This window comes from Myxine glutinosa, chromosome 1, assembly GCF_964187855.1.
Source record: "Myxine glutinosa chromosome 1, kmMyxGlut1.1, whole genome shotgun sequence".
Lineage (NCBI taxonomy): Eukaryota > Metazoa > Chordata > Myxini > Myxiniformes > Myxinidae > Myxine > Myxine glutinosa.
Window position 1 is genome coordinate 211,636,242 of NC_136261.1, and position 27,848 is coordinate 211,664,089.

The window sequence follows — 27,848 nt, forward strand, 5'->3', positions numbered from 1 at the left end:
AAGCACAGCATGACCAGCCCAGCACGGTTCTCATACACGTGACGGTGGATATATATATATATCTCTCTGAATATCTTTTGCAGAAGAAGAAGAAGAAGAACACCAACAACAACAACGACAAGAAACGTGCATAATTTTGAGGCCTCCAAAACTTCCAAACAAAAAGATTTGTGAAGCACACAAATGGGCCTTTTGCATCAAATCAAGCCGACCGAGTTTCATCCTCCTGGAAATAACAGGTGAAAATATCATCACAGAGCAGACACCCTTAGTTTAAGGAGTAATGCTTAGCCTGTACAGCCTGCCTGGATTCGTTTTTAAAAAAAGAAAAGAAAACAAACATGAAATGAAATTAACAAAGCATTGTTTAACAAGCATGCAATACTTTGTGTGTGCAGGGAAAAATAATTAAGCCAATTTATTGTTATAATGAAATATTCAACATTTCAGAACAGTACATCAATCAACATTTCAACAATTACAATATCTAGAATAATAGGCCAAGCAAGTTTCGAAAAATACACTGAAGAGTAAGGAGTCTTTGCATGGAGCTGTATCAGGCGTCATTCGTTCAGCTGGTGTAAAGTAAGCCACGGTTTTAAAGGTTAAATCAAAAACTACAAAAATCACAGGAGACAAAAACAAAAACTAACAATTTGGTCTCGATGTCACAAACCACCACATAAACATACCTCCTTAAGAAATACAGGTACAAATTGTGTGAAAATAGGCAAGTCTAAAATATCGGAAAAATCGAAAGACTGAATAGCATTGGAGATTATAGCAATTCGTAACATGCTGCACTTTCAAATAAACCAATTCCACCCCTCTTTCCAAACCCCAAAGCTGCTTGGAATTTAAAGGAACAAATGCAATTCATCTGGGAAGTCATCACGATTGTAGCTCTAAACCGAGGAATGATGATGATAACGGTAACTCGAGTGCAATACTTTTAAAACATCACACTAGGGAATAGGGGGTGAGGGGTGGGCAGAGTGGAACACATGGGAATAAACCCAGCAATTTGGATAAACCCAAGAAATGAGGAGCGGGTAACCCAGAGTGCCGGAAGCTCTTGTACCTCTCTCTCTTGGGCGGCGCATTACATCACTTCATAATCGTGCTTGATTCCTTTCATTAGTAAGCACGCGAATAAGATGCCGATGATCTGCGGGACATTGTGTGGCAGAAGGGTCAATGGTTAGATGGGTGCAATCAATGCGTTTAAAAATTCAACGATCTGAAAATACCAATCGAAAAAAAAATTAAAAAACAATCTGAAAATCGATGAAAAAATATTTATTGCAATCATTATTATCGATTACCTAATCTCGGTTAGATCGTGTCTCTCCCCGACCCCACAGAAAGGGATTTGACGACAAGCTGTCAAACCATTTGGTGTGTAACAAGCATCGAATCACAAAACGCGCAGATCTTTTCGGAGACTGGAGAAGAAGCCATGGAGTACATACTCGTGGACGTTAAATATGAACACTCCACCTTTCCTTAAAAATAAGTCGATTAGTTCCAGTACCCTGACGAAATTCCAGATCCCTGACGCGACTATTATGGACAAAGCAATATCGGGAATCACCAAGTAGTATATTCGTTCCATGACACCACTTCATTAACAGCTACTCCTCTGCTCGAACATATTGAACGTCAGATTTGGATTCATGGTGGGCTGTGTGCTCCAACTTTTTTTTTTTTGTATACAAGATCGAGGCTCGTGAAAGAGCGAACATTAATCACACAAAAAGTCTTAGTTTTAAGGACATGGCCCACATCAGCAAGAATGGAAGAGGAGTGCACTTTTCACTGTACGTACAAGAAAAGGAGGTATGCAACATGATATCACTCGACACAGATACACCAACCTCCACCACCAACCACTCTTCCCCCTCCTCCCTCCAGATTTGCATTCTTCACAAGGTAAACCAACTTTGATACCAAATAAGCAGAAATTCACCAACTGTTGCAAGTCTGGCGTTGTCTGTCCTAGCGCCTAGAGATTTTTTTTGTCAAAAGGGGTAAATGCTTTGTTGTTGGTGGTTGTTACAACTCGTCTCGTCAATGGTTCACCTTGTAGCTATTTTTGAAAAGGTTTATGGCACCAAATAATTGGTCGATACGATTCATGCAACCAGCCCAAGAGGACTTTACGGCCTGATTACAGCACACTAGGGCAAACTGAACTTTGGGCAAACTAGTCTGGGTTGGATCCTGACCATCCTCTAAACTGGCCCTCAGAAGCTTTGCAGGTAAGGCATTACCGAAATGAGTACATGGTCTTTTAGAGGGGACATTAAACCTGCAGTCTTATCAGCTATGATTTGCTGGTAAATGTTAAAGAACCTGAAGTACCGTTAGAAAAGAGGTAGGTCATTGTGCGTCACATTCTACGGTTATTTTGGAGTCCAAATGGTCAGGAAAGAGCAGGGCACGGTTGAGGGATCAGCACTTCATCCCTCCAAATGCACCCCCCCTATGGTCAACATCTCCAATAACGTCTTCACTGAATGCAAAACCAATGGTGGTACGTTAGTTTCTACCAGCCAACCTGGAATAATACCACCACCCACCCAAAGGAACCTTCAATCGCCTCGCCATTTTCTCTGTGCTGGTATGCAAGGGCATTGTGGGCCAGTGTAAATAAGAAGGCAGAGAGAGGGCGAGAGAGGGCGAGAGAGGGCGAGAGAGGGCGAGAGAGGGCGAGAGAGGGAGAGAGAGGGAGAGAGAGGGAGAGAGAGGGAGAGAGAGGGAGAGAGAGGGAGAGGGCGGGAGAGAGAAAGAGCACAGAAAGAAGGAAAGAATTATCATGATAAATAACTATGCTGTACACATCCTTTCACAAATAATCATCATTTGCATACCTGAGCAAATCCAATTCCAATGGCAACTCCACCAATGATGAGGACGTTCTTTTGAATAATGCTTTCGACCTTGTTGACACAACCCTGCACACAAAGCAACACAATTATGCAAACTGTGTGCAAACAATGCACTACTCAACCCATGACACAAGTACAAAGCAAAATATCTATCTTCAACCTCCAACGTTGTCCACACTATTATCACACAATGCAGACACGACCGCATTACAATTTATAGCTCACTCTTGAATATCATCATTTACATCCCATTTAAAGGAGATGTTATGGAAAACAGTATTTATTGTTGCACATTTATGGCCAGTCAAGGCTAAAGCAACAAGTAAAGATGAAGCCATGCCGTCCAATAGGCGACTTTCAAAATGATGTAATTTGTCCAAGTATGCTTGGGGCACATGCGCAGAAACCACAGGAAAATGGGGTCATCGGGGCAGCCAAACAGATTGCATGCCCAGGAAAAGGATTGTAGCATTAAATGGCTCACAAAGCTTCTAAAATAAGCCAAAACTACTTGGAAAAGTACGTGAGAGAAAGGGCTGTGTCTCTGCACGACAAAAGACTTGGATAACTTTCTCAGTTCGCCGAACGGGTAGCTGCTCATAATACAAATTCCCGATAATGTGGGTCGGTGCTCGGCCAAATGGACAGATGTGTGCTACACAAACCCCTGATGGATCGCTACGAGTGAATTGACTCTACATCTGGGATAGGTGCTTCTAAACACAGATGGGAAGGGCATATCTGGGGCTTGTAAATGTACAGGGTAAGTTTTAAATGACTATATTTACTATTAATCACGTTCAGAGGGAGCTACGGAAGCTGTGAGGGTTGTTATAAATATATTATTTGTTTGGTTCCGGGCCCACAAGATAAATTATACTACACTCGTTTTGCATCTATTGGTGAAAGTTGAAGAGTGTGTGTGTAGCTGTCTCCACATGTGGGTGGGTCTTGGTAGATGGAGCAAAGACCTACCGTGTGTGTGTGAGTGAGTGAGTGAGTGAGTGAGTGAGTGAGTGAGTGAGTGAGAGAGAGAGAGAGAGAGAGAGAGAGAGAGAGAGAGAGAGAGAGAGAGAGAGAGAGAGAGAGACAGACAGAGAGAGAGAGAGAGAGATAACCATTGACGCGGCTTGCCTTTAGTAACGGGAAATTTTACGAACCCGACACCTCTCATCCACAGATATTTCTCGTATTTTCACGAGTTCGATTTTCATTCAGGAACAGAACAATTGTGGTTAACTATCTTGAAATTGCCCCTCTTTTGTCTACATATTTAAATAATAGATTTCATGCAAGTAATGGCAGGTTAATAATGCCCGGTGAGCAGAACCGTGTCACTGAAAGCACACACGCACACACGCACATCCTCCTCCCCCAAACAGATTTTGATGATATGCTTTAATTATGTAATGATAAATCGATCGTGTTTTCAAGGCAAGGCACGTTTGAGTAGGCGGAAACAAAATGGTGGCCTAAGAACCCAGCAAGTGGCAGTGGGCTGACCAAGATGGCAGGCCGCCATATTGGTAAACCTTTTTCAGGTTTTTTCTTATGAGCACCTCGTTAATCATCTTCAAAAAGGTTGTTATAACACACTCAAACACGCAGTTTTCATCCTTGCAATCTGTTGGAGGTTCAGGTGTATGCATGCAAAGTTTGGGGCCACTAGGTTTCATGGTTTTGGAGTTATGGAGGAGACAGACGGACGGACGCTGCCTTTTATTATTATATAGACGACGTCTTGGTGAATTCAACAGAAACACTGCCAATACCTAATCCAACCCCTAACCCAACCATCAAATACTCCCAGTCATGTACCTCCATGTAAATGGAGTCCTTCGAAAGCTTCTTCCCACAACCTGCAGGACGAGTCGTAGGATCAAGCTTGCAGCAAGAGTCTGGTACGGATATGTTGGGCGAAGTACTGTTGGCCCATGTAGTATTTCCGAACCAATCAGTATAATTTTCAGCCCCACAGCAGTGAAGCTGCAGTGATAAAAACAACAACAACACAAACACAGCCATGAGGTGGCATAATCTGCAAGGGTCACTGCGATTATCAAACGTCAAAGATGCAAGGACAATATGATTAAACCTTTTTTTTCAAAATGTTAATCAAAATTTTCAAATGGTGTGCCATCAATATATTGATCATCGTGCCAGGGTATACCACAACTTGGAAAAAAAAGGCATGTTGAGGGGCGGGAGGGAGTCACATGCAAATTTACAAGGAGCCCTCCCTTAAAAGAGAAAATATGAAAAATTTGACTCATATGCATACCCTCTTCCCTCGCTCTCATCACCTCACCATATTCCGTGCACTCCCGTTCCTCCTCCCCACCCCCCCCCTCCCACTTTTTCCTTTTCCCAGTTGAGCTTGTTTCTATTATTCCCCTCCATCCACCTACATATTATACATATACGCCTCCCCCTCCCCCACTCAGCTAATATGAAAATGTTTCTGAGGTGTGCAGACCACCCAAACATTCTGTAAAGATTTCACAAATGTTTCTCTAAGTATACAAACAACGACTCAATTACAAAGTGATAACGTCCCCATTATTCATGCATAAATGAACCTGATTTCCCCTCATTTACATACGGTTTCTGTGATGCAAAGTTGCCTCTAAGCTGTCTAGCCTGGGTTCGAATCTCAACCTAGCTATAAACTGTCAGTTGGTGTTTCACAGGCATGGTGGTTCATCAACTGTGGGTTGGTGCCAGCCGTCTGCCAGCATGGGTTGGTGGACGTCAAAGATCCCATGGTGTCCTTCTCAAAGAGTGAGCGAGTATCGCCGGCACCATGGCCAAAGTCCTACACTAACTTGGTCAATGTCAGGCCGGTTCGTGAAAGACTTGGTCCAAGCTGCCCTTGGCCGACCCCACAAGGTGGGATAATAGTGGCTGTTCAAGAGCAACAACAAATCTGTGATTCAAAGCAAAAGTTGGCATTGCATCACCTAAATAAATAAATAAATAAATAAAAAGCACTGAAAAGGACCTATTTTCACTGACCTCCTAAAACCAGGCTTTGGATAAAACATATGAGGAATAGACAAACTTTAAACTTCATTTTTTTTTTTAATTACTTGCACAAAGCTAATTAATTGGATTGGTAAGAATCGGATTTCATCAATTCAAGCTAATCTATAAAAACAGGAATAGAATGGGATGAAAAACAGACTACAAAACTCGACCTCAAGGAAACGTACCTTCTCCTGCAGGTCATCCACGGCTTTCTGATCCTTTGGGTATTCCTTAATCACTGTATGCGCCTCATCTATCAACTGCTTATGAATCTGCAGATTGCAAATAAGAAAAGAAAAGGTAATGATCACAGTTTCAAATTCAATACCCAACTTTATTATTCCTCACCATCGAAGGTGTTGCAATGTTGAACATCTGTTAAACGAATGATCTCTAGAATCTCAGTTCTCACCTTGTCCTTGAGGATGTAGACAGCAATTCCGGAAGCCAGTTCGACTATGAAGATTATGAAGAGGATGATGGCAAACTGTCGGTTAAAATAGAAAATAAATAAATAAGCACAGCAACACAGGCATCATTGAAAATTGCAGAAGGCAATGATCAAACAAGTAAATCAGCTCGAAAATCCAAATATTCCTGATAAAAGATAACATTTCTTGGAACTCATTTGTTTTTAGAGGTGTGGAAAAATCGCTGCATTCTGTTGTCCACCGACACCTACAGTGCCTTCAGAAAATATTCTCACCTCTTCACGTTTTTCACATTTTGTGTTCCAGTCTGAATTCAAAATCGATTAAATTGAGAATTTTGTTTTGTCACTGATCTACACAGCATACCCCATAATGTCAAAGTGGAATATTTTTTAATAAGAATTTTGGCAAAATAATTAAAATGAAATATTAATTTTTCCATTCATTTTTCCCTCTATGTCCCTGCTGCTGAACAGCGTCCCCATAACATGATGGTAGGGATCATGTTAGATGGGTGATGAGCTGTGCTCGGTTTGTGCCAGACAGAGAGCTTTGCATTCAGGCCAAATAGTTCAATTTTCATCTCATCAGACCACAGACAGAATCTTTGCCTCATGCTCAGTCTTCCAGTGCCTTTTTGCAAACTCCAGGCATGCTGTCATGTGCCTTTTTCTCAGGAGTGGCTTCCGTCTCGCTACTCTCCCATTAGCCTAGATTTGTGAAGTGCTGCAGTGCTGCAGAGACTGTTGTCCTTTTGGCAGGTTCTCTAATCTCAGGCCAGGAACTCTGTAGTTCTGTCAGAGTAGTCATTGGGTTATTGATCATCTCCCTGACATCCTTCTTGCCCAGTATGGTCAGCCTGCCAGCTCTAGAAAGAGTCTGGGTAGTTCCATATTCTTTCGCTTTCTAAATGATAGAACTCACTGTGTTCTTGGGAACTTTCAACACTCTATAAATTGTTTTATACACTTCCCTATGCCTCCTCACAATTCGATCTCAGAGTTGTTCTGTAGATAATTCTGCAGGAACTGTAGATAATTGGTTTTCATCAACATATTCAAATACGTATATATTTGTCAACGATAGAAATTCGAACAGCAATACATTTTTTGAAGCCAACAAGAGGCAGGGAACTGGAACCATCCAAAGAAAAGGATTCTCACCACAATGAAAATAAATAAAAATTTATGAACAGAGAGGACGGACATTTTAACATGCGATGATCCAAACATGCTCGATAAAAATAAATCACACAAAGTATCTGGGAAACCATAAAGCAAAATATGCAGGAAACCACACCATGTGCTTGAAACCAAAAATGAAGGAAGTCAAGCCATACAAGCACTCAAATACAAGTGCAGGTGTTGAAACAGTCTCTGGCTGAACACAGTGATCATTATCATTTCATAAGCAGCCTGTGGATGCTGGATGCATCATTGCTGGGAGTATCATTGCTGGGAGTGCAGGTGTGCTGCTGATGCAATGCCCCATTTCCAGTAATCTGGGACTCATTTTGCTGAACTCAGGATGACAGGCTGATTCAACCCACCTGGTGTTATTTAATAGTACGGCAGTGGCTCAAACTAAAGACCCCGATATCTTCAGTCAGCCACCTTAACCATTAAGCAAACACCAGGCTTACTATGATCATCAAATATGTTTAAAATATATAAATGTTCCAGGAATTTATACACAAAAAATAATATTTTGTCAATACCAGTCCTTCCAGCCATGGACTTAATGATCATACTTTGTTGCCAAGTACGAGACTAGACTAGACTATAGAAGTGGTAATCAATCAAACAAGCCTAACATTATACAATTTATCACTTTAAAAAGTCTAAATGTTAGTTGTAAGTTGGTTGGCAAAGTGCGCACAAGCTGTGGGTGTATTCACACAAGGATGGGTGCTAAATGCTGATAGCCCTGTCCTCACCGTGGTCATCATGCAGTAGCTCTCCTGCTTAGCCCCACAGCAGCCAAAGAAGGAGATGATGAAGATCACAACGCCCACGCCGATGATTACAAGTGGTGCTGTGTTCAGCATGTTTCCGGTAAACGTACTGATGGTGCCCATTTTGATTTGAACCAAAGCACCCACAACAATGAGCCCCAGGCCTGACAACTGCAAAGAGGATGGGAAATTCAAAAGAACAATCTTAAACACTCAATAATGTTTTTTCCTACACAATACACCTTCTTACCCATTACCTACAATATTACCAAAATATTTCAGTATATCAAACTATGTTACACAAGATAAGGCAGTGCTACTAGAAATACATCAACCTCTCCTGCAGTGAGACACACATCTATGGTATGGCACAGCGGAATGTACGATTTAATCATTTCATCAACTGCGCATCCCCCTGATACAGGCCAAGCATGGATGAAAGACACAATGCTTCAACCCTCTGGAAAATGCATGGTTCCGTTGGAAGGAGATTGGGAGATGAAGAGGAAAGGGCTAATCCTTAGTCATACCATAGAATAATTGGGTTGCTTTTGAATTCCAACAGCCGTGTGTGTGTGTGTGTGTGTGTGTGTGTGTGTGTGTGTGTGTGTGTGTGTGTGTGTGTGTGTGTGGTGTTTTTTTTGGGGGGAGGAGCTTTGCAAGTGGAAGTGAGGAGGTTTTGGTGTTCTTTGGAGGTGGAGGAGGCCACGAGCGAGGTGAAGGGGGTCGTCCCGTCTGGTTGCCTCATGCCGGTGGCTACGACACAAGCCCACAAGATGGCGGCGGCACCTCAGGTGCGGGGAATTCGTGTACAGAGAGGCTAAAACAAGCAATTCAATCCACTCTGATACTCCGACTCGTTCTCACTCTCACCGTGTCTCTTGCTCTCTGACGCGGGGAGACTCTGACTTGTCGCCTCTGGGGGCTCGAGGCAGGGTTTTATATAGCCCCTCCCCGGTCCTACTCGAATGTTCCAAGCCCCTCCTCTCGTTGCCGTGGTGAGCCACTCCCCTCGAGCTCTGATTGGCGGCTCGCTGCTTACCGGCCACTCCCTGCAGCTCCTCCCTTCGGCCTTGCCAGACTTGTTCCAGGCTGAGCACATTGCATTCTAGCCCAATTGAGGCATACCCTTACAGGCCTGCTCAACGCAAACTAACACAGGAAAGGAGACTACGCTTACATTTACGAAGAAATAACTGAACTACAGCGAGGCTACATGTTGTGGTGCAACTACCTACGAGGGGGGGTCATCTTTTTTCACAAAACCGCAACAATATATATATATAAATAAACCCCGTGTGTACCCCGGTTTAGAATAGGTACACCGTATCTCTGCGTGTCGTAAGAGGCGACAAAAAGGGTTGGCGTCAGGAAAGGCATCAGGCCATAAAAAGATTGCCTCAAAAAGTGAACCATGACAATTACAACTACATATGGGCAGGGTACAGCCCGAAGTACCCCGTGGGGGACCCCACTCCCTCTCGTCAAAACTCAAGGTGGGGAACCCGAGCGAAGCAAGGGTGGAAATCACTCCATTTATGACGACGAAACGTCTGATGCCCGACGTGGAGATCGTTTTCTGAGGTTTGGGACATAGAATGTCGGGACAATGACAGGGAGATCAGGAGAAGTGGTGGAAGTATTGGTCAGAAGAGTGGACATATGTTGTGTGCAGGAGACGAGATGGAAGGGAAGTGGTGTGAGAATGGTGAAGGGTAGGCAGGGACAGAAATACAAGTTTGTGTGGCAAGGGTGCCCAGAAGGCGTGAATGGTGTTGGTGTCCTGTTTTCTGAGGAGTTTGTAGACAGCGTGGTGAGTGTGACTAGAGCGAGTGAAAGGTTGATGATGGTGAAAACAATGATTGGAAAGCTCTTGTTGAACGTCATCTCGGGATATGCTCCGCAGGGTGGTCGGAGCGATGAAGAGAAGGACAAGTTCTGGTGTGCGATAGAGAAACTGATGGAAAACGTGAAAGATGAGGAAGTTGTTGTGGTAGGAGGAGAACTAAATGGACATGTTGGAAGGAGTATGGATGGTTTTGAGGGAGTTCATGGGGGTTACGGATATGGTGTGAGAAATGGAGAAGGTGAAAGGATTTTTGAGTTTGCTGATGGAGCTGATTTGTTGATTTGTAATACTCAGTTCCAGAAAGAGGATAATAAGCTTTTTACATACACGTCAGGTGGGTCGACAACAACCGTCGACTACCTGCTGGTGCGTAGGCGAGATAGGGGGCACCTCCGGGACACAAAGGTGATCCCGGGGGAGGAGGCTGTTTCACAGAACCACTTGGTTGTCTGCAACATAAGGGTGGAAGGTGCGAGGAGAGCTCGGCGGGTGAAGTACCAACCGAGAATGAAGGTGTGGAGGTTGAAGGAGGTGACAGTGAGGGAGGCATTAAAAGAGAGGCTGAGTATGGTAGAGGATGATGTGGTTGAGCTTGAAAGTGGTTGGATGTCAATGAAAGATAGTCTGTTGGGAGCCGTTGGTGAGGTATGTGGATGGACAAAAGGACCACCGAGGCACTCGGAAACATGGTGGTGGGATGATGAAGTTGGAAAGAAGATTGACGAGAAGAGGAAGAAGTTCAAGGAGTGGCAGAAGGCGAAGGGTATGGGGGCAGAAAAGGCAGAGCATGAACGTTATAAGGCTTTATAACCTTATTAAAAGCTTTATAACCTTAGTTATAAGTTATAAGGCATGAAAGTTATAAGTTATAAGGCAGCCAAGAAGGCTGCAAAGAAAGAGGGAGCAAAGGCGCAGGAGGCATGAAGGAAAATGTTCAGAGAACGCTTGGATTCGGAAGAGGGTCAGAGAGCGGTATTCAGGATTGCAAAGCAGATAGCGAAAGAGAGGTGTGATGTGATGGGGGTGAGTTGCTTGAAGGATGAAGTGGGACAAATCGTTGAGGACCCAGATGGAATTAAAGGAAGATGGAAGAGATATATGGAAATACTGTTGAATGCAGAGAATGAATGGGATGGCAACATTGAGAGTAACCCAGTTTTCGGACCGGCAGAGAAGATAACCGAGAAGGAAGTTGAGGAAGCGATAAAAGCAATGAAGAGTAGAAAAGCGGGAGGGCCGACGGGAGTTGTGGGAGATATGTTGAAGGCAGCGGGAAATTGGGGTGTGAAGAGAATGACAGAGATCTGCAATCTGGTGGTGAAAGAAGGCCGCATTCCAGTGGATTGGGAACTGAGTACCCTCAACCCTCTATACAAGGGGAAAAGTGACCCTCTGGACTGTGGCTCATATCAAGCGATAGAGTTATTGGAGCATGGAATGAAGGTATTGGAAAGGGTGTTGGAGAGGAGGATAAGGAAGAAAGTGAAGATTGACGAAATGCAGTTTGGATTTATGCCAGGAAGAGGAACGACAGACGCGCTTTTTATTGTGAGGCAGTTGCAGGAGAAGTACATGGAGAAGAGGAAGAAGTTGTTTCTTGGGTTTGTTGATCTGGAGAAAGCATTCGATGGGGTTCCACGTGAAGTTGTGACATGGGCATTGAGGAAGTTAGGAGTGGAGGAATGGTTGGTCAGAGTCGTGATGGCAATGTACAAAAGAGCGTGCACAGCTGTAAGGACGAAGGACGGGAACAGTGGTGAGTTTCAGGTGAAGGTGAGAGTGCATCAGGGGTCGGTACTAAGTCCACTACTATTTGTAGCTGTGATGGAGGTGCTGACTCGGAACGTAACGGAGGGTTTACCATGGGAGTTGTTGTATGCAGATGATCTGGTGTTGATTGCAGAAAGTATGGATGGACTGAAGGAGAAGATGAACAAGTGGAAGGAATGTATGGAGACAAAAGGTCTGAAGGTGAATATCGGACAAACGAAGGTGATGGCAAGTGGTAAAGCATGTGGTGAGATGGAAAGAACTGGGAAGTGGCCGGGTGCTGTGTGCAGGAAGGGTGTCGGAGTGAATTCCATTCAATGTACAATGTGCGCTGAGTGGGTTCATCAAAAATGTCGTGGTTTGACAGGATCATTAACCAGTGTGGCAGCTACATTCAAGTGTAAGGTGTGCACAGAGGGAGCTGCAGATGGAGGAAATGTTGAGTTGGATCTTGGAGACGGCGTGAAGCTGGAAGGTGTGAAAACATTTTGTTACCTAGGAGACATGCTGAATGGAGAAGGTGGATCAGACTCGGCAACGGTTGCTGGAGTGAGATGTGCATGGAAGAAGTTTCGGGAACTGAGTGGCGTGCTGACGAGGAGGGGAGTGTCGTTGAAGCTGAAGGGAAAGGTGTATGCTGCATGTGTGAGAAGTGTTATGATTTATGGGAGCGAGACATGGGTAATGAACGTAGAGCAGCAACGAAGGCTGGAAAGGGTGGAAATGCGAATGGTTTGGTGGATGTGTGGAGTATCGTTGAGAGAGAGGAAGACAAATGATGAATTGCGAAAGATGATGGGAATAGAGCCTGTGATGGATGCTGTGAAGAGAAACAGGTTGAGATGGTTTGGTCATCTGTTGAGGAAGGATGAAAGTGACTGGTTGAGAAGAGTGATGGAAATGAATGGAGAAGGAAGTAGAGGACGGGGAAGACCGAGAAAGACTTGGCTAAAGATGGTCGAAGAAGAAATGGAGGCAAGGGGGTTAACAAGGAGAGATGCAGAAAATAGGGCAAAATGGAGAAGATTGTCATGGGGACCGCAAGGCTAACCCCCGCTCTAGCAGGGAAAATGGCCTTAAAATGCCTGTTGTTTGTTCTCGTTCTCTCTCACGTGTACGTATACGCACGCACGCACGCACGCACGCACGCACGCACACACACACACACACACACACACACACACACACACACACACACACACACACACACACACACACACACACACACACACACACACACACACACACACACACACACACACAGCATAATTCTTTACATATCAGTTTGTCGTACATCTCCCTTACTCAATCCACACTTATTGTTGCATAACGTTTGATCAAATTAGATCACTTCCCCAGCAGAGAGGGTCAAAGTGCATCCTGTGAACTGTGGTATTCTCTTCTGGAAATGTGGCTGCATAAAGCAGGTGGCCATATAGCACATTTCACTGCAAGGCATTTAGCTCTCCCAACAATAAGAACTAAGTTTTTAAGAAAGCAGTTGCCATACTCAGCTTACTTCGAAAATAAAAAAGTGCTGTGTTCAATTCACGAGGAGTGGAAGGGAGGAACCCAGGACAAACGCCAGCAGACATAATGAATGTGTGATGAAGCAAAATGGACTTTGGCTATTCCTCCAGCAGAAGCAAATGTCATCCAGATACGTGCCATTTTCATTGGCAATATGCCGCTCCATCTTGTTTGAAACATTATACTTGTGTTGTCTGCATTAATATAGCATGTGATGGGGAATTCCACCGAGCATGTGCATGTCATCCACGAATAGCTCGAATCCTGTCAAAATGCAACTTTTCTTGCCAAATTATACTTAGCCGGAACTCCGAATGTTGAAACAGCAGAGATGCATTGACAAAACTAGAACGGCACTCAGTAGAGCACATACGGTCGGCAGGCTGAACAGTTTATGTTTTGTATCCACTGATAGGCCGGATCTGATCCAAAATCTAATCGGCTTGGTCTCGTCACCTAACCAATTGAGATATTGTGCTCACAGACAAACAGGGATGAAAATATCACTTCCGTCCACCTTTGGTGGCGCAGGTAAATATGAGGTTAAATTTGATGTTATATGAGTGCAATGGGCATTTTTGTGGGTACAATAAGATGTATGCAATATTACAATCAAATTCAGGAATATCTCCCTATGGATGACTCTGACTCACAAACACAAATCAACTTGTATTGTTGGCAGTGATTCTATTAAAATTGCAAAAAAAGCTCACAATTCATTTTCCTCTGTCAGAGGTGAAGTCATGCAAAGCAGCACATGTGACTTGGAAATCAAACTCCATTAAAATACTTTCAGGGGGGGAGGAAAGAGGAGCAAATGGGAAAAAGGAAAGATGATAAAGAGGAAAAAATATGTGGGTGAGAAAGGAGGAAAAGCGGAGCAGGAGAGTGGTGGGAAGGACGGCGGATTGGGGAGGATGGGTATGGGGGCATAGGTGGGGCAGTGGGGGGGGGGGAGGGGTTTAGGAGGTGGAGGAGGAAGGATGGGGAGGAAAGGAAGAGGAGAAATAAGGAAGAGATAGGGGAGGAGAGAATAAAAGGAGGGAGTGAAGAGAAAGGGGAGTAAGAAGAAGAAAAAGGGAGAAGGGAGAAGAGAAAAGTGGGATGGGAGAAGAGAAAAGTGGGATGGGAGAAGAGAAAAGTGGGATGGGAGAAGTGAAAAGTAGATGGGAGAAGTGAAAAGTAGATGGGAGAAGTGATAAGTAGAGGGGAGAATAGGATAGGGTGGGGAGAAGAGGATAAGAGTGGGGAAAGAGAACAGGGGGGATGGGGGGGAGGACAGGGAGGAGGAGAGGACAGGGAGGAGGAGAGGATAGGGGGTGGGCAGGATAGAGGAGGATGAGATAGGATGGGGAAAAGAGGATAGGATAGGGTGGGGATCGGAGGATAAGTGGGGATCGGAGGATAAGATGGGGGAAGGAGGATAAGAGGGGGGAAGGAGGATAAGAGGGGGGAAGAGGATAAGAGGGGGGGGAAGAGGATAAGAGCGGCGGAAGAGGATAAGAGGGGCGGAAGAGGCTAAGAGGGGCGGAAGAGGCTAAGAGGGGCGGAAGAGGCTAAGAGGGGCGGAAGAGGCTAAGAGGGGCGGAAGAGGATAAGAGGGGCGGAAGAGGCTAAGAGGGGCGGAAGAGGCTAAGAGGGGCGGAAGAGGCTAAGAGGGGCGGAAGAGGCTAAGAGGGGCGGAAGAGGATAAGAGGGGCGGAAGAGGCTAAGAGGGGCGGAAGAGGCTAAGAGGGGCGGAAGAGGCTAAGAGGGGCGGAAGAGGCTAAGAGGGGCGGAAGAGGATAAGAGGGGCGGAAGAGGATAAGAGGGGCGGAAGAGGATAAGAGGCGTGGAAGAGGCTAAGAGGGGCGGAAGAGGATAAGAGGGGCGGAGGAGGATAAGAGGGGCGGAGGAGGATAAGGGGCGGAAGAGGATAAGACAGGGTGGGATGAGGACGACAGGGTGGGATGAGGACGACAGGGTGGGATGAGGACGACAGGGTGGGATGAGGACGACAGGGTGGGATGAGGACGACAGGGTGGGATGAGGACGACAGGGTGGGATGAGGACGACAGGGTGGGATGAGGACGACAGGGTGGGATGAGGACGACAGGGTGGGATGAGGACGACAGGGTGGGATGAGGACGACAGGGTGGGATGAGGGCGACAGGGTGGGATGAGGGCGACAGGGTGGGATGAGGGCGACAGGGTGGGATGAGGGCGACAGGGTGGGATGAGGGCGACAGGGTGGGATGAGGGCGACAGGGTGGGATGAGGGCGACAGGGTGGGATGAGGGCGACAGGGTGGGATGAGGGCGACAGGGTGGGATGAGGGCGACAGGGTGGGATGAGGGCGACAGGGTGGGATGAGGGCGACAGGGTGGGATGAGGGCGACAGGGTGGGATGAGGGCGACAGGGTGGGATGAGGGCGACAGGGTGGGATGAGGGCGACAGGGTGGGATGAGGGCGACAGGGTGGGATGAGGGCGACAGGGTGGGATGAGGGCGACAGGGTGGGATGAGGGCGACAGGGTGGGATGAGGGCGACAGGGTGGGATGAGGGCGACAGGGTGGGATGAGGGCGACAGGGTGGGATGAGGGCGACAGGGTGGGATGAGGGCGACAGGGTGGGATGAGGGCGACAGGGTGGGATGAGGGCGACAGGGTGGGATGAGGGCGACAGGGTGGGATGAGGGCGACAGGGTGGGATGAGGGCGACAGGGTGGGATGAGGGCGACAGGGTGGGATGAGGGCGACAGGGTGGGATGAGGGCGACAGGGTGGGATGAGGGCGACAGGGTGGGATGAGGGCGACAGGGTGGGATGAGGGCGACAGGGTGGGATGAGGGCGACAGGGTGGGATGAGGGCGACAGGGTGGGATGAGGGCGACAGGGTGGGATGAGGGCGACAGGGTGGGATGAGGGCGACAGGGTGGGATGAGGGCGACAGGGTGGGATGAGGGCGACAGGGTGGGATGAGGGCGACAGGGTGGGATGAGGGCGACAGGGTGGGATGAGGGCGACAGGGTGGGATGAGGGCGACAGGGTGGGATGAGGGCGACAGGGTGGGATGAGGGCGACAGGGTGGGATGAGGGCGACAGGGTGGGATGAGGGCGACAGGGTGGGATGAGGGCGACAGGGTGGGATGAGGGCGACAGGGTGGGATGAGGGCGACAGGGTGGGATGAGGGCGACAGGGTGGGATGAGGGCGACAGGGTGGGATGAGGGCGACAGGGTGGGATGAGGGCGACAGGGTGGGATGAGGGCGACAGGGTGGGATGAGGGCGACAGGGTGGGATGAGGGCGACAGGGTGGGATGAGGGCGACAGGGTGGGATGAGGGCGACAGGGTGGGATGAGGGCGACAGGGTGGGATGAGGGCGACAGGGTGGGATGAGGGCGACAGGGTGGGATGAGGGCGACAGGGTGGGATGAGGGCGACAGGGTGGGATGAGGGCGACAGGGTGGGATGAGGGCGACAGGGTGGGATGAGGGCGACAGGGTGGGATGAGGGCGACAGGGTGGGATGAGGGCGACAGGGTGGGATGAGGGCGACAGGGTGGGATGAGGGCGACAGGGTGGGATGAGGGCGACAGGGTGGGATGAGGGCGACAGGGTGGGATGAGGGCGACAGGGTGGGATGAGGGCGACAGGGTGGGATGAGGGCGACAGGGTGGGATGAGGGCGACAGGGTGGGATGAGGGCGACAGGGTGGGATGAGGGCGACAGGGTGGGATGAGGGCGACAGGGTGGGATGAGGGCGACAGGGTGGGATGAGGGCGACAGGGTGGGATGAGGGCGACAGGGTGGGATGAGGGCGACAGGGTGGGATGAGGGCGACAGGGTGGGATGAGGGCGACAGGGTGGGATGAGGGCGACAGGGTGGGATGAGGGCGACAGGGTGGGATGAGGGCGACAGGGTGGGATGAGGGCGACAGGGTGGGATGAGGGCGACAGGGTGGGATGAGGGCGACAGGGTGGGATGAGGACGACAGGGTGGGATGAGGACGACAGGGTGGGATGAGGACGACAGGGTGGGATGAGGACGACAGGGTGGGATGAGGACGACAGGGTGGGATGAGGACGACAGGGTGGGATGAGGACGACAGGGTGGGATGAGGACGACAGGGTGGGATGAGGACGACAGGGTGGGATGAGGACGACAGGGTGGGATGAGGACGACAGGGTGGGATGAGGACGACAGGGTGGGTTGAGGACGACAGGGTGGGATGAGGACGACAGGGTGGGATGAGGACGACAGGGTGGGATGAGGACGACAGGGTGGGATGAGGACGACAGGGTGGGATGAGGACGACAGGGTGGGATGAGGACGACAGGGTGGGATGAGGACGACAGGGTGGGATGAGGACGACAGGGTGGGATGAGGACGACAGGGTGGGATGAGGACAGGGTGGGATGAGGACAGGGTGGGATGAGGACGATGAGGAGGGGAGGGGGGGCGGAGAGGAGGGGAGGGGGGGCGGAGAGGGGGAGAGAAGAGAATGGACAAGAAGAACAGGATGGTCATGCACACCACAGAATAAGAAAAATCAATCACCAAACATGCTAAACGGTCAAAGCTGTACCACACATAAAGATTACCTTGATATTAAAAATTGCGTTAGAACATATTGTTATGTGTGTGGGGGTAGGCAATGAAATACCTTAGTCCAGATAGGATTGTATAGATTAGCGTGCGCCGTAGCTGTGTAACCACCTTCATCTATCTATAATGCCAGTAATCTCTGTGTGTCTGTCTGTGACCGCTGTTTCTCGACAACCACGGGTCCGATATACTTGAAACTTGCCAGGTATATTGCTGGGGACCCGAGGATGTGCCTTTTCAAGGTTTCATATTAATCGGACAAGTAGTTAGCGAGCTATGTCCAAAAAACGATTCAACCAATCAGAGAGCAGCGAGCTATCACGTGTGCCGAACGTGGCGAACAGACTCTGCCTCGGACGGCACATTTGAGAGCGTATTCATTTATTTCACGTTGGCAAACTATGTTGCCGCTATGTTGGCGTTAAACTATGTTTTAAAACTAATTAAAACTAATTTGCGATTCTTTCGCTTTCCTGCGCGTTTGTGCACGCTATGGCGATTTCTTTACCAAACTCCGCAAGCCGTTCGCTTTGGACCAAACCATTTCATGTAAATAGAGGGGGGGGGATTGTCACCGTACTCGCAAGCCGTTCGCTTTGGACCAAACCATTTCATGTAAATAGAGGGGGGGATTGTCACCGTACTCGCAAGCCGTTCGCTTTGGACCAAACCATTTCATGTAAATAGAGGGGGGGGGGGGGGGGGATTGTCACCGTACTCGCAAGCCGTTCGCTTTGGCTTTGCGAATGGACCAAACCATTTCATGTAAATAGAGGGGGGGGATATAATTTTAGATATATATATAGTACGGGCATGCCCTAGTATATCTAAGTCAGGCCAGGATGTCCGTGTAAGCGTTATGTGTCTCCATGGCGAGGGGTGGTGCTATGGTAATTAGTTTGGGTATAAGGGTAAATTTCCTGTGTGTAAATGCCTCTAGTTTTTCCCTTTGTTCTTATGACACTTACACCACCAGCCATGCGATCAGCACCTAAATTAAATAACGCGATCGCCGACCGGATCCGGACACCACTAGTGACACCACCGAGCAAATCTTCTCGATATGTGCCAAGTGTGGCCGTGAGGCCACGCCCCGATGAACGATGAGGTGAGCGAGTGGCACTCGGTGATTGGACCGCGGGTGACGTCAGAGAGAACGTTCGAGACCGAGGAGTAAAAAGGCAGGGCATCACCATTATTTTTTTAATTCTCTCTTTCTTTTTCTCTTTCTTTCTTTTTCTCTTTCTTTCTTTCTTTTTCTCTTTCTTTCTTTCTTTTCTCCTCTTTCTTTCTTTTTTTTTCTGTCTCTGTCTCTGTCTGTCTCTCGGAGGAGGAGGGATTTCGGCTACCTCACGCAGACCGGTGAATTCGCGCCCTCGGGCGTTTTCCCATGCAGGACCTGGGACCCATCGACGACCATCAGGGTTCGAGGGTCGTGTGAGGGAGACCCGAACTGAGTACCAGCCAACGCACCACAGTACACAGTTATTTTTACTTTCGTTTATTTCTCCCTGTGTCATGTAATCGAGTCTGAGCGGAGGGTCCCTCATTTAGGAATTTAGTTTACCGTATCTTTTGTTATCCTGGCATTGCTTTTTATTAAACCAATTATTTGTTACATTTTCAATTTCTTGTCTTGTATGTTTATTTGTCTGTGGGGATCGGATAACCCCAGTCGCGCCCATCCGTACAGGTAAGGACCTCACTGCCCTCCACCACCCCAGCACGTGCAAAAGGTACCACCATAGTTGAGTATATGCCTCGGAGTTAAAGCTCGTTTTGTCACCTGTTGCCCTGAGGTCTTCACTACAGCGTAGACACAAGGCAATATGTTGGCAAAAGCATTCTTTCCATCAAGTGCTAATGACCATTTCATCCCACAACGTGGCTCGTGAAAGAGGAAATCCTCCAATAACCTCCTGTTCCTTCAACACAGAAATACCACAATTTGCTGTTATAGTGGATGGACATTCCATGATGACCAATCCGATCAAAGCGAGATGTTTTTTGAGCAGTGCTGAATTGCATAATGGTATATGGCTCATTCTTACACCACCCAGTGAGACGTCATTTAGCAGGGTGAAAGGGAGTATTTCATTCAAATGTGGGCCTGGATGAGCAATCATCCGATTATTACTGTAAAAGGAACCACTTGTCATTCCTGGCTATGATGGAAGTGAGAAAAGCTGAGGGCAGGACATGTTTGACGCATCGCCAACTTCCTAAGTGGAAGCACGCAACTGAACTGCCGTTTTTTGGGGTTTTATTTCCCCCTCCGAGAATAGGTGCACAATATACAACTACGACAAAACCAACAATAATCCCAAGAGATATCGGTTCCAAGGTCAACAAGCCAAACGTCTAACAGTTAAAGATCACCAGGATGCAAGTGCGGAAACACAAATCGGAGGCACAGTATATGAGGGGCATTCCGGAAGATAGACAAACAAGATACACACAACTTCCCTACACAAACCAAACTTGTTTGGCAACATACCACACACACCAAAACAACTATAATACGTCGAGGGCCAAGCCCAAATCTCTCAACACCTGGTCATTCATTCTCTCAAGAAGCCATAAATGCTTTATTGTGACACGTCTACTTTACCGTTTGTATGAAAACTATGGGGTCAATTTTAGTGTTTGTTGACGTCAGATGGCACTTAGAATGGCACACGACAGAGCACATACCTCCGCAAAGTTGAACAGTTTATGTTTTGTATTCCACTGATGCCGGATCAGGATCCTGGACCTGAATGAAAACCTGATCAGCTTGTTCTTGTCCCATAACCAATTCATCCACCAACTTTTGTCACAACTCAGCCACAACTTTTTGAGATATCGTGATGTGTGTGTGTGTGTGTGTATAAAATGGCCGCTTTAGCAGGGAAAATGGCCTTAAAATGCATGTTGTTGTTGTTGTGTGTATGTATATATATATATATATATATATATATATATATATATATATATATATCATTTTTGCCCCTATCTCTCAACGATGAAGAATCACTTTTAAAATCCCAGGTTCCGGATCTTCACCAAAATCAAATAATTCCGTCATTGTCACACACCGAACATCTCCACCAAATTTTGTCCGAATCTGTCCACAACCTTTTGAGATATCGTTCACACAAACAGACAAACAGGAGTGAATACATAACTTGCGTCCACCTTCGGTATTTCGTCCATCAAATGTTTACTTTTCAAAGAGATATCGAAGTTTTTCGTTCGCAACATGTGCATCTCCTCCATAGTAAAGAGAAATTTGCAGCATAAAGCACAACTTTCACCGACCCCATTTCAGGCACAGTGCTACTGTAACAAGGATAAAGAGTGCAGTGCGTCCACTTGTTTGAACGTGAGACAACTATAACGTCACTCGGTAGAGAGCAAACCTCTGCCAGGCTGAACAGTTTACGTTTTGGGTCCCGCCGATAGGCCTCATCTGGATTCGGACCTGAACCAAAATCAAATCGGCTTGTTGTTGTCACCCAACCAACTAATCCACCAAGTTATCATAATCCGTCCACAACCTTTGGAGATATCCTGTTCGCAAACAGACAAACAGACAGGGGTGAAAACATAACCTCCATTCGCCATCGGTGGCGAAGGTAACAAACTACATCCATGTGCTGTAAGCGCTCTGTTATGTCGGCCGATTCGGTCATATCCACGATCCAAATGAAGTCCTGTATGGATTAAAGTAATTCCATTTCGCAAAAGTATTATCAATATAAAGCTCCGTGAGTAATCCTGAATCCAAGTGCCCTTGAAATGTTGACATTGTGTATTACCGGAAATTAAAATATCCACTAATTTCCAGTCCTGTCGGACACTTCACCCAAATCACCAAATCAAATCAACCTGCCTAATGTGATCAAATCTGGCCATGTTTTGTAGATACCAAAACACATTGAAACGAGAACGGTACTCAGTAGAGAGCATACCTCTGCCTAGTGAACAGTTTACGTTTTGTATCTCAGAGTAGACCAGAAAATCACAACACAGAATCACGTTTAATCAAAATCAATCACAGGAATCACCATAGGTCCAGTCTTTCTTACCCTGATCTACCCCTCGTTTTTGGCCATATCACTCAATGGTGAAGATTCACTTAAAAATTCTACTAGCTGGATCCGGATCTTCACCAAAATTTTATCCATTCTTCCTTGACACACACACACACACACACACACACACACACACACACACACACACACACACACACACACACACACACACACACACACACACACACACACACACACACACACACACACACACACACACACACACACACACACACACACACACAATGTCCGACTAGTTTCGTCCAAATCCATCCATAACTTTTTGAGATATCCTGCCATGTATCGTTTTTGACCCTATCTCCCAATGGTGAAGAATCACTTTAAAATTCTACTTGCCAGATCCGGATCTTCACCAAAATCTAATAATTTCGTCCTCGTCACATACACTACATCTCTGCCAAATTTCGTCCGAATCCGTCCACAACTTTTTGAAATATTTTGTTCACAGACAAACGGACAGACAAACAAACAGATGAAAAATCAGTCAGAGACCGAGGACTTGCCGGAATGTACTTTTTTTATCGGCCATTTTTGACAAATATGGCGGCCGAACCACGTGACCGATGACGTCATCATTATTTGTTTTCTAAACTAATTTATTCCTTGATGATGCTCAAGAAATTTCATCTTGATCGGATGAAGTTTGGTACTTTTCGAATTACGACGTCATAATGGAGGCACCTTTGACATCATCATTAACATATTTTATTCCCCATGGAGAGTTCTTTACAATGAGCCATGTCTCAATTTTTTCTATTCAGCACTTTCGGAGATATAGAGGTGCAAAGTTTTTCGGTTTTTCCAAGATGGCGGCCGAACCACGTGACCAATGACGTCATCATTGGGTTTTTTTCTCCACCAGTTTATGCCGACATGGCGCTCAATAAATTTTATCTTGATTGGATGAAGTTTTGTACTTGTCGAATTATCAAATTATGACGTCATAATGGAGGCCTTGGGCCGAGAGAGTTAAAAATTGGGCACAGTCTATTCCAGGGCAAGACAAATGTGTGTAAAGTTTGGCGATTCTACGTGCAACGGTGTAGACGTAGTACTGCGCACAAACAAACAGACGAACGAACCGATCAACATACTTGCCGGAATCTTTTCCGGCAAGTAACAAACAGACAAGGGTGAAAACAACCTCCATCCACCTTTGGTGGCGGAGGTAATAATTTGAATCGTCTGGTACTCCCATCAAATCTTGCATCAAAACAAGCAACCAAACCAACCAGGCACGGGTCTCTTTAATCATAGTTGTCCAGCAAAGTACACTTGTCCCAGGCTACCGGACAAGCAGTTTCCGCAACGTGCGGTCACAACACCGACCAGATCGAAATCCCACACGACTGTTGGTCATGTTTGCCAGGTGATTATTCTTTTCAGGTGGCTACCAAGGGAAAATAAATCCAAGCATCAAAGTAGATGGTCAGACATTAGGTGGTTGCTCATTCCAAGGGTCTATCAAGACAGACTGACTTGCATCTGATCTTTAAATGCCCCACAACATATGCTGTACCCGGAAACAGCCAAAGCCAAAGTACATGGAAACAAGGTGGGAGGCTGCACGGCTTGTTCGTCGATGTTTCAAAGTTTACTCTGAACTACATCGATTCTGGTACGTCCACTTTCATGGGCCTTAAAACTACGTGCAACGAGTTTAGGAGATAGACAACTAGCCTTAGGAGAATAAAAGGTCGTGGAAATAGATATTCTCGTCATTGAACCACATAATTAAAATGAGAGTGTATAAAATATGACCAACATGGAGATCAGAATGCACTTGGTGTTTATCAGCTTGTTCTGTACACAGGGTGTGTGCGCCATGTTTACTGTTGGGTGACTCAACACGATATCACTTTACATGCAGCACAACTTCCCCTCAAAAACCTATTACTCCTCTCCCTCAAAGGAACCTCCTCAAAAACCTACTACTACTCCTCCTCCTCTCCCTCAAAATCCACATACACCTTGAGAATCGTCGAAATGCTTCTTCAGTTCAATCCACCCGCCCCGACCCTTCGACCTGATGCCCTCTCTTATCCCCTCTTCCCCCACCTCAATTTCCTTCCTTCATTCCTCACCCAGAATTCTGTTATTCACCCACCCTCTGCCCCAGTCCTGTCATCCTGTCCTCAACCCCTCACCCCCAATCCAGTCCTCCAACCATTAATCCTGTCTTCAAACCCCTAACCACCAATTCTCTCTTCGAATCCTTCACCCCCAACCCTATCCTCCAACCCCTAACCCCCAAATCCTATCCTCCAATCCCTAATCCTATCCTCCAACCCCTAACCCCCAAATCCTATCCTCCAACCCCTAATCCCCAAATCCTATCCTCCAACCCCTAACCCCCAAATCCTATCCTCCAACCCCTAATCCCCAAATCCTATCCTCCAATCCCTAACCCCCAAATCCTAGCCTCCAACCCCTAATCCCCAAATCCTATCCCCCCAACCCCTTAACCCCAAATCCTGTCCTCCAACCCCTAACCCACAATCCTGTCCTCCAACCCCTCAACCCCAATCCTGCCCTCCAACCTCTCACCCCCAATCCTGTCCTCCAACCTCTCACCCCCAATCCTGTCCTCCAACCCTCACAGGATTGGGGTTACAGGATCCTATCCTATCCCCTCACAGGATCCTATCCCCCCCAACCCCTTAACCCCAAATCCTGTCCTCCAACCCCTAACCCACAATCCTGTCCTCCAACCCCTCACCCCCAATCCTGCCCTCCAACCCCTCACCCCCAATCCTGTCCTCCAACCCCTCACCCCTAATCCTGCCCTCCAACCCCTCATCCCCAATCCTGCCCTCCAACCCCTCACCCCCAATCCTGTCCTCCAACCCCTCACCCCTAATCCTGCCCTCCAACCCCTCACCCCCAATCCTGTCCTCCAACCCCTCACCCCTAATCCTGCCCTCCAACCACTCACCCCCAATCCTGCCCTCCAACCCCTCACCCCCAATCCTGTCCTCCAACCCCTCACCCCCAATCCTGTCCTCCAACCCCTCAACCCCAATCCTGCCCTCCAACCCCTCACCCCCAATCTTGCCCTCCAACCCCTCACCCCCAATCCTGCCCTCCAACCCCTCACCCCCAATCCTGCCCTCTAACCCCTCACCCCCAATCCTGCCCTCTAACCCCTCACCCCCAATCCTGCCCTCCAACCCCTCACCCCCAATCCTGCCCTCCAACCCCTGTCCTCCCACCCCTCACCCCCAATGCTGTCTTCCAACCGCTCACCCCCACTCCTGTCCTCCAACCCCTCACCCCCAATCCTGCCATCCAACCCCTCACCCCCAATCCTGCCCTCCAACCCCTCACCCCTAATCCTGTCCTCCAGCCCCTCACCCCCAATCCTGCCCTCCAACCCCTCACCCCAATCCTGTCCTCCAACCCCTCACCCCTAATCCTGCCCTCCAACCCCTCATCCCCAATCCTGCCCTCCAACCCCTCATCCCCAATCCTGCCCTCCAAACCCTCACCCCCAATCCTGCCCTCCAACCCCTCACCCCCAATCCTGTCCTCCAACCCCTCACCCCCAATCCTGCCCTCCAACCCCTCACCCCCAATCCTGCCCTCCAACCCCTCACCCCCAATCCTGCCCTCCAACCCCTCACCCCCAATCCTGCCCTCCAACCCCTCACCCCCAATCCTGCCCTCCAACCCCTCACCCCCAATCCTGTCCTCCAACCCCTCACCCCCAATCCTGCCCTCCAACCCCTCACCCCCAATCCTGTCCTCCAACCCCTCACCCCTAATCGTAATCCTGCCCTCCAACCACTCACCCCCAATCCTGCCCTCCAACCCCTCACCCCCAATCCTGTCCTCCAAACCCTCACCCCCAATCCTGTCCTCCAAACCCTCACCCCCAATCCTGTCCTCCAGCGCCTCACCCCCAATCCTGTCCTCCAGCGCCTCACCCCCAATCCAGCCCTCCAGCCCCTCAACCCCAATCCTGCCCTCCAACCCCTCACCCCCAATCCTGCCCTCCAACCCCTCACCCCCAATCCTGCCCTCCAACCCCTCACCCCCAATCCTGCCCTCCAACCCCTCACCCCCAATCCTGCCCTCCAACCCCTCACCCCCAATCCTGCCCTCCAACCCCTCACCCCCAATCCTGCCCTCCAACCCCTCACCCCCAATCCTGCCCTCTAACCCCTCACCCCCAATCCTGCCCTCCAACCCCTCACCCCCAATCCTGCCCTCCAACCCCTCACCCCCAATCCTGCCCTCCGACCCCTCACCCCCAATCCTTCTCTCGAACTCCTCACCCCCAATCCTGTCCACCAACTCATTACCCGCCACACCCCATCACTTAAAAAACTCACACAATGCAATATTCCAATCCATTCCCCGCCCTCAGTCCTCATAACATCATCAACCCTTGGACTCGAATCACCGTCTCGAAGACTCACCCAGAAGAGGAAGTTGAAGACTAAGACCAAGTACTTCACGCACGCCATGCCTCCCGAGAGCGCCATGTTCGCTGCAGAGACTGGGGGAAAAGGGGAAAGAACGCTGGTTGAGGAAACTCAGCCGAAGGAAAAGGATCAACCGATGGAACGAGGAAGAATCAGCAATAAGACTCGGAGTCGGTCCGGAAACAAGACGAGAGGGCCACGAGCCTATTCGGTACGACTACGAGGCACGTCCGGTATGTCGTATCCACCTCGAGTGCTTTCCACGGACGTGGAGTGGGAGGAGCTAAACGGGCAGGAAAATGGGCGGATATTAAGGGCGAGTGGGGGCGGAGCGATAAAAATAAAACAATAGCATATGGCGTTACGTTTGGCATGATGGGAATGGAATATCGCTCTTCGGCAAATGGGAAACATTCAAGGAGCAAACGGGCGATGTACAGAGTACATATTCCAATGAGCCATGAGGTGTAAAGCTCGAGGCAGAAGAGACCAGGGTGGTTGAGCAGGGAGGGTATCAAGGATAAGGAGAAGGCATTTATTAGGTAGGTACAAGAAAAGGTATCTGGCGTTGCCCGGTAATGTTCTAATCCTGTTGGCATTTGGAAGAAATCAATTCAGTTTTTTTGTTCTATTTTATTTTGTGGGTGCATAAACACTTCCCTACACCGACTAAGGAAAGTATTACACACACTGGCATTTTGAAGTTATTTCTCCTCAGGCAACATGCACACACTGAAGTCATGTATAACCTGCGGCGGTTGCATGCATGCACGCACGCACGCACGCACACACACACACACACACACACACACACACACACACACACACACACACATTTAATATGACCTTTCACATAGCTAGGTACTCACGCACTACAGAGCGATTTTTTTTTTAAATCCAAAAGAAATCGAACTTTTTTTTTTTCCTCAAAATTTTCAACTTGTTTGCCCTGAAATCCTCGCAGGCACCTCGCAGTTCACCCACTGATGAACCTCTGAAAGGTTGACGAAGATCCGTTCAGCCATCTCTGAGAAAATGGTGATACAACCAGTGGCGTAGTTCGGGTATGTGGCGCCCAGGGCCAAAAGTCAATACTAACACCCCGCAGGCACTGCTGTTTAATTTCCAAGTTAATAGGATGAAAAGTGACGATTTTCATGTGAAAATTCATTATTTCAAAAGTTTGACCTTGAGTTCACCTTTGACCTTTTCACCTTAAAATAGTTGGTTTCCCAATTCAGTGAGACACTATGCAATTGCTGTTTAATTTTCAAGTCAATCAGAT

General features: G+C 47.9%; 1 protein-coding gene across 1 annotated transcript; it reads right to left on the minus strand.

Moving 5' to 3' along the window:
- Positions 1–393: 393 nt before the first annotated feature.
- LOC144893244 (CD63 antigen-like) lies at positions 394–26,848 on the minus strand. The gene is made up of 7 exons (XM_078783082.1): positions 26,558–26,848; positions 8,286–8,474; positions 6,331–6,405; positions 6,104–6,190; positions 4,710–4,877; positions 2,874–2,957; positions 394–1,168 (listed from the first exon to the last, which is right to left on the minus strand). Exons 1-7 carry the CDS (start codon positions 26,621–26,623, stop codon positions 1,103–1,105), a joined length of 735 nt encoding a protein of 244 aa, XP_078639208.1. The 5' UTR covers positions 26,624–26,848; the 3' UTR covers positions 394–1,102.
- Between the last annotated feature and the right edge of the window lie 1,000 nt (positions 26,849–27,848).

Excerpts from the sequence above, each read along its gene's own strand:
- LOC144893244 (XM_078783082.1), bottom strand. The coding sequence starts at position 26,623 with ATGGCGCTCTCGGGAGGCATGGCGTGCGTGAAGTACTTGGTCTTAGTC. Across the intron at positions 6,406-8,285 it reads GCTACTGCATGATGACCACG|TTTGCCATCATCCTCTTCAT; the intron begins GTGAGGACAGGG and ends TTTAACCGACAG. Across the intron at positions 2,958-4,709 it reads AGGACTCCATTTACATGGAG|GGTTGTGTCAACAAGGTCGA; the intron begins GTACATGACTGG and ends CTTTGTGTGCAG.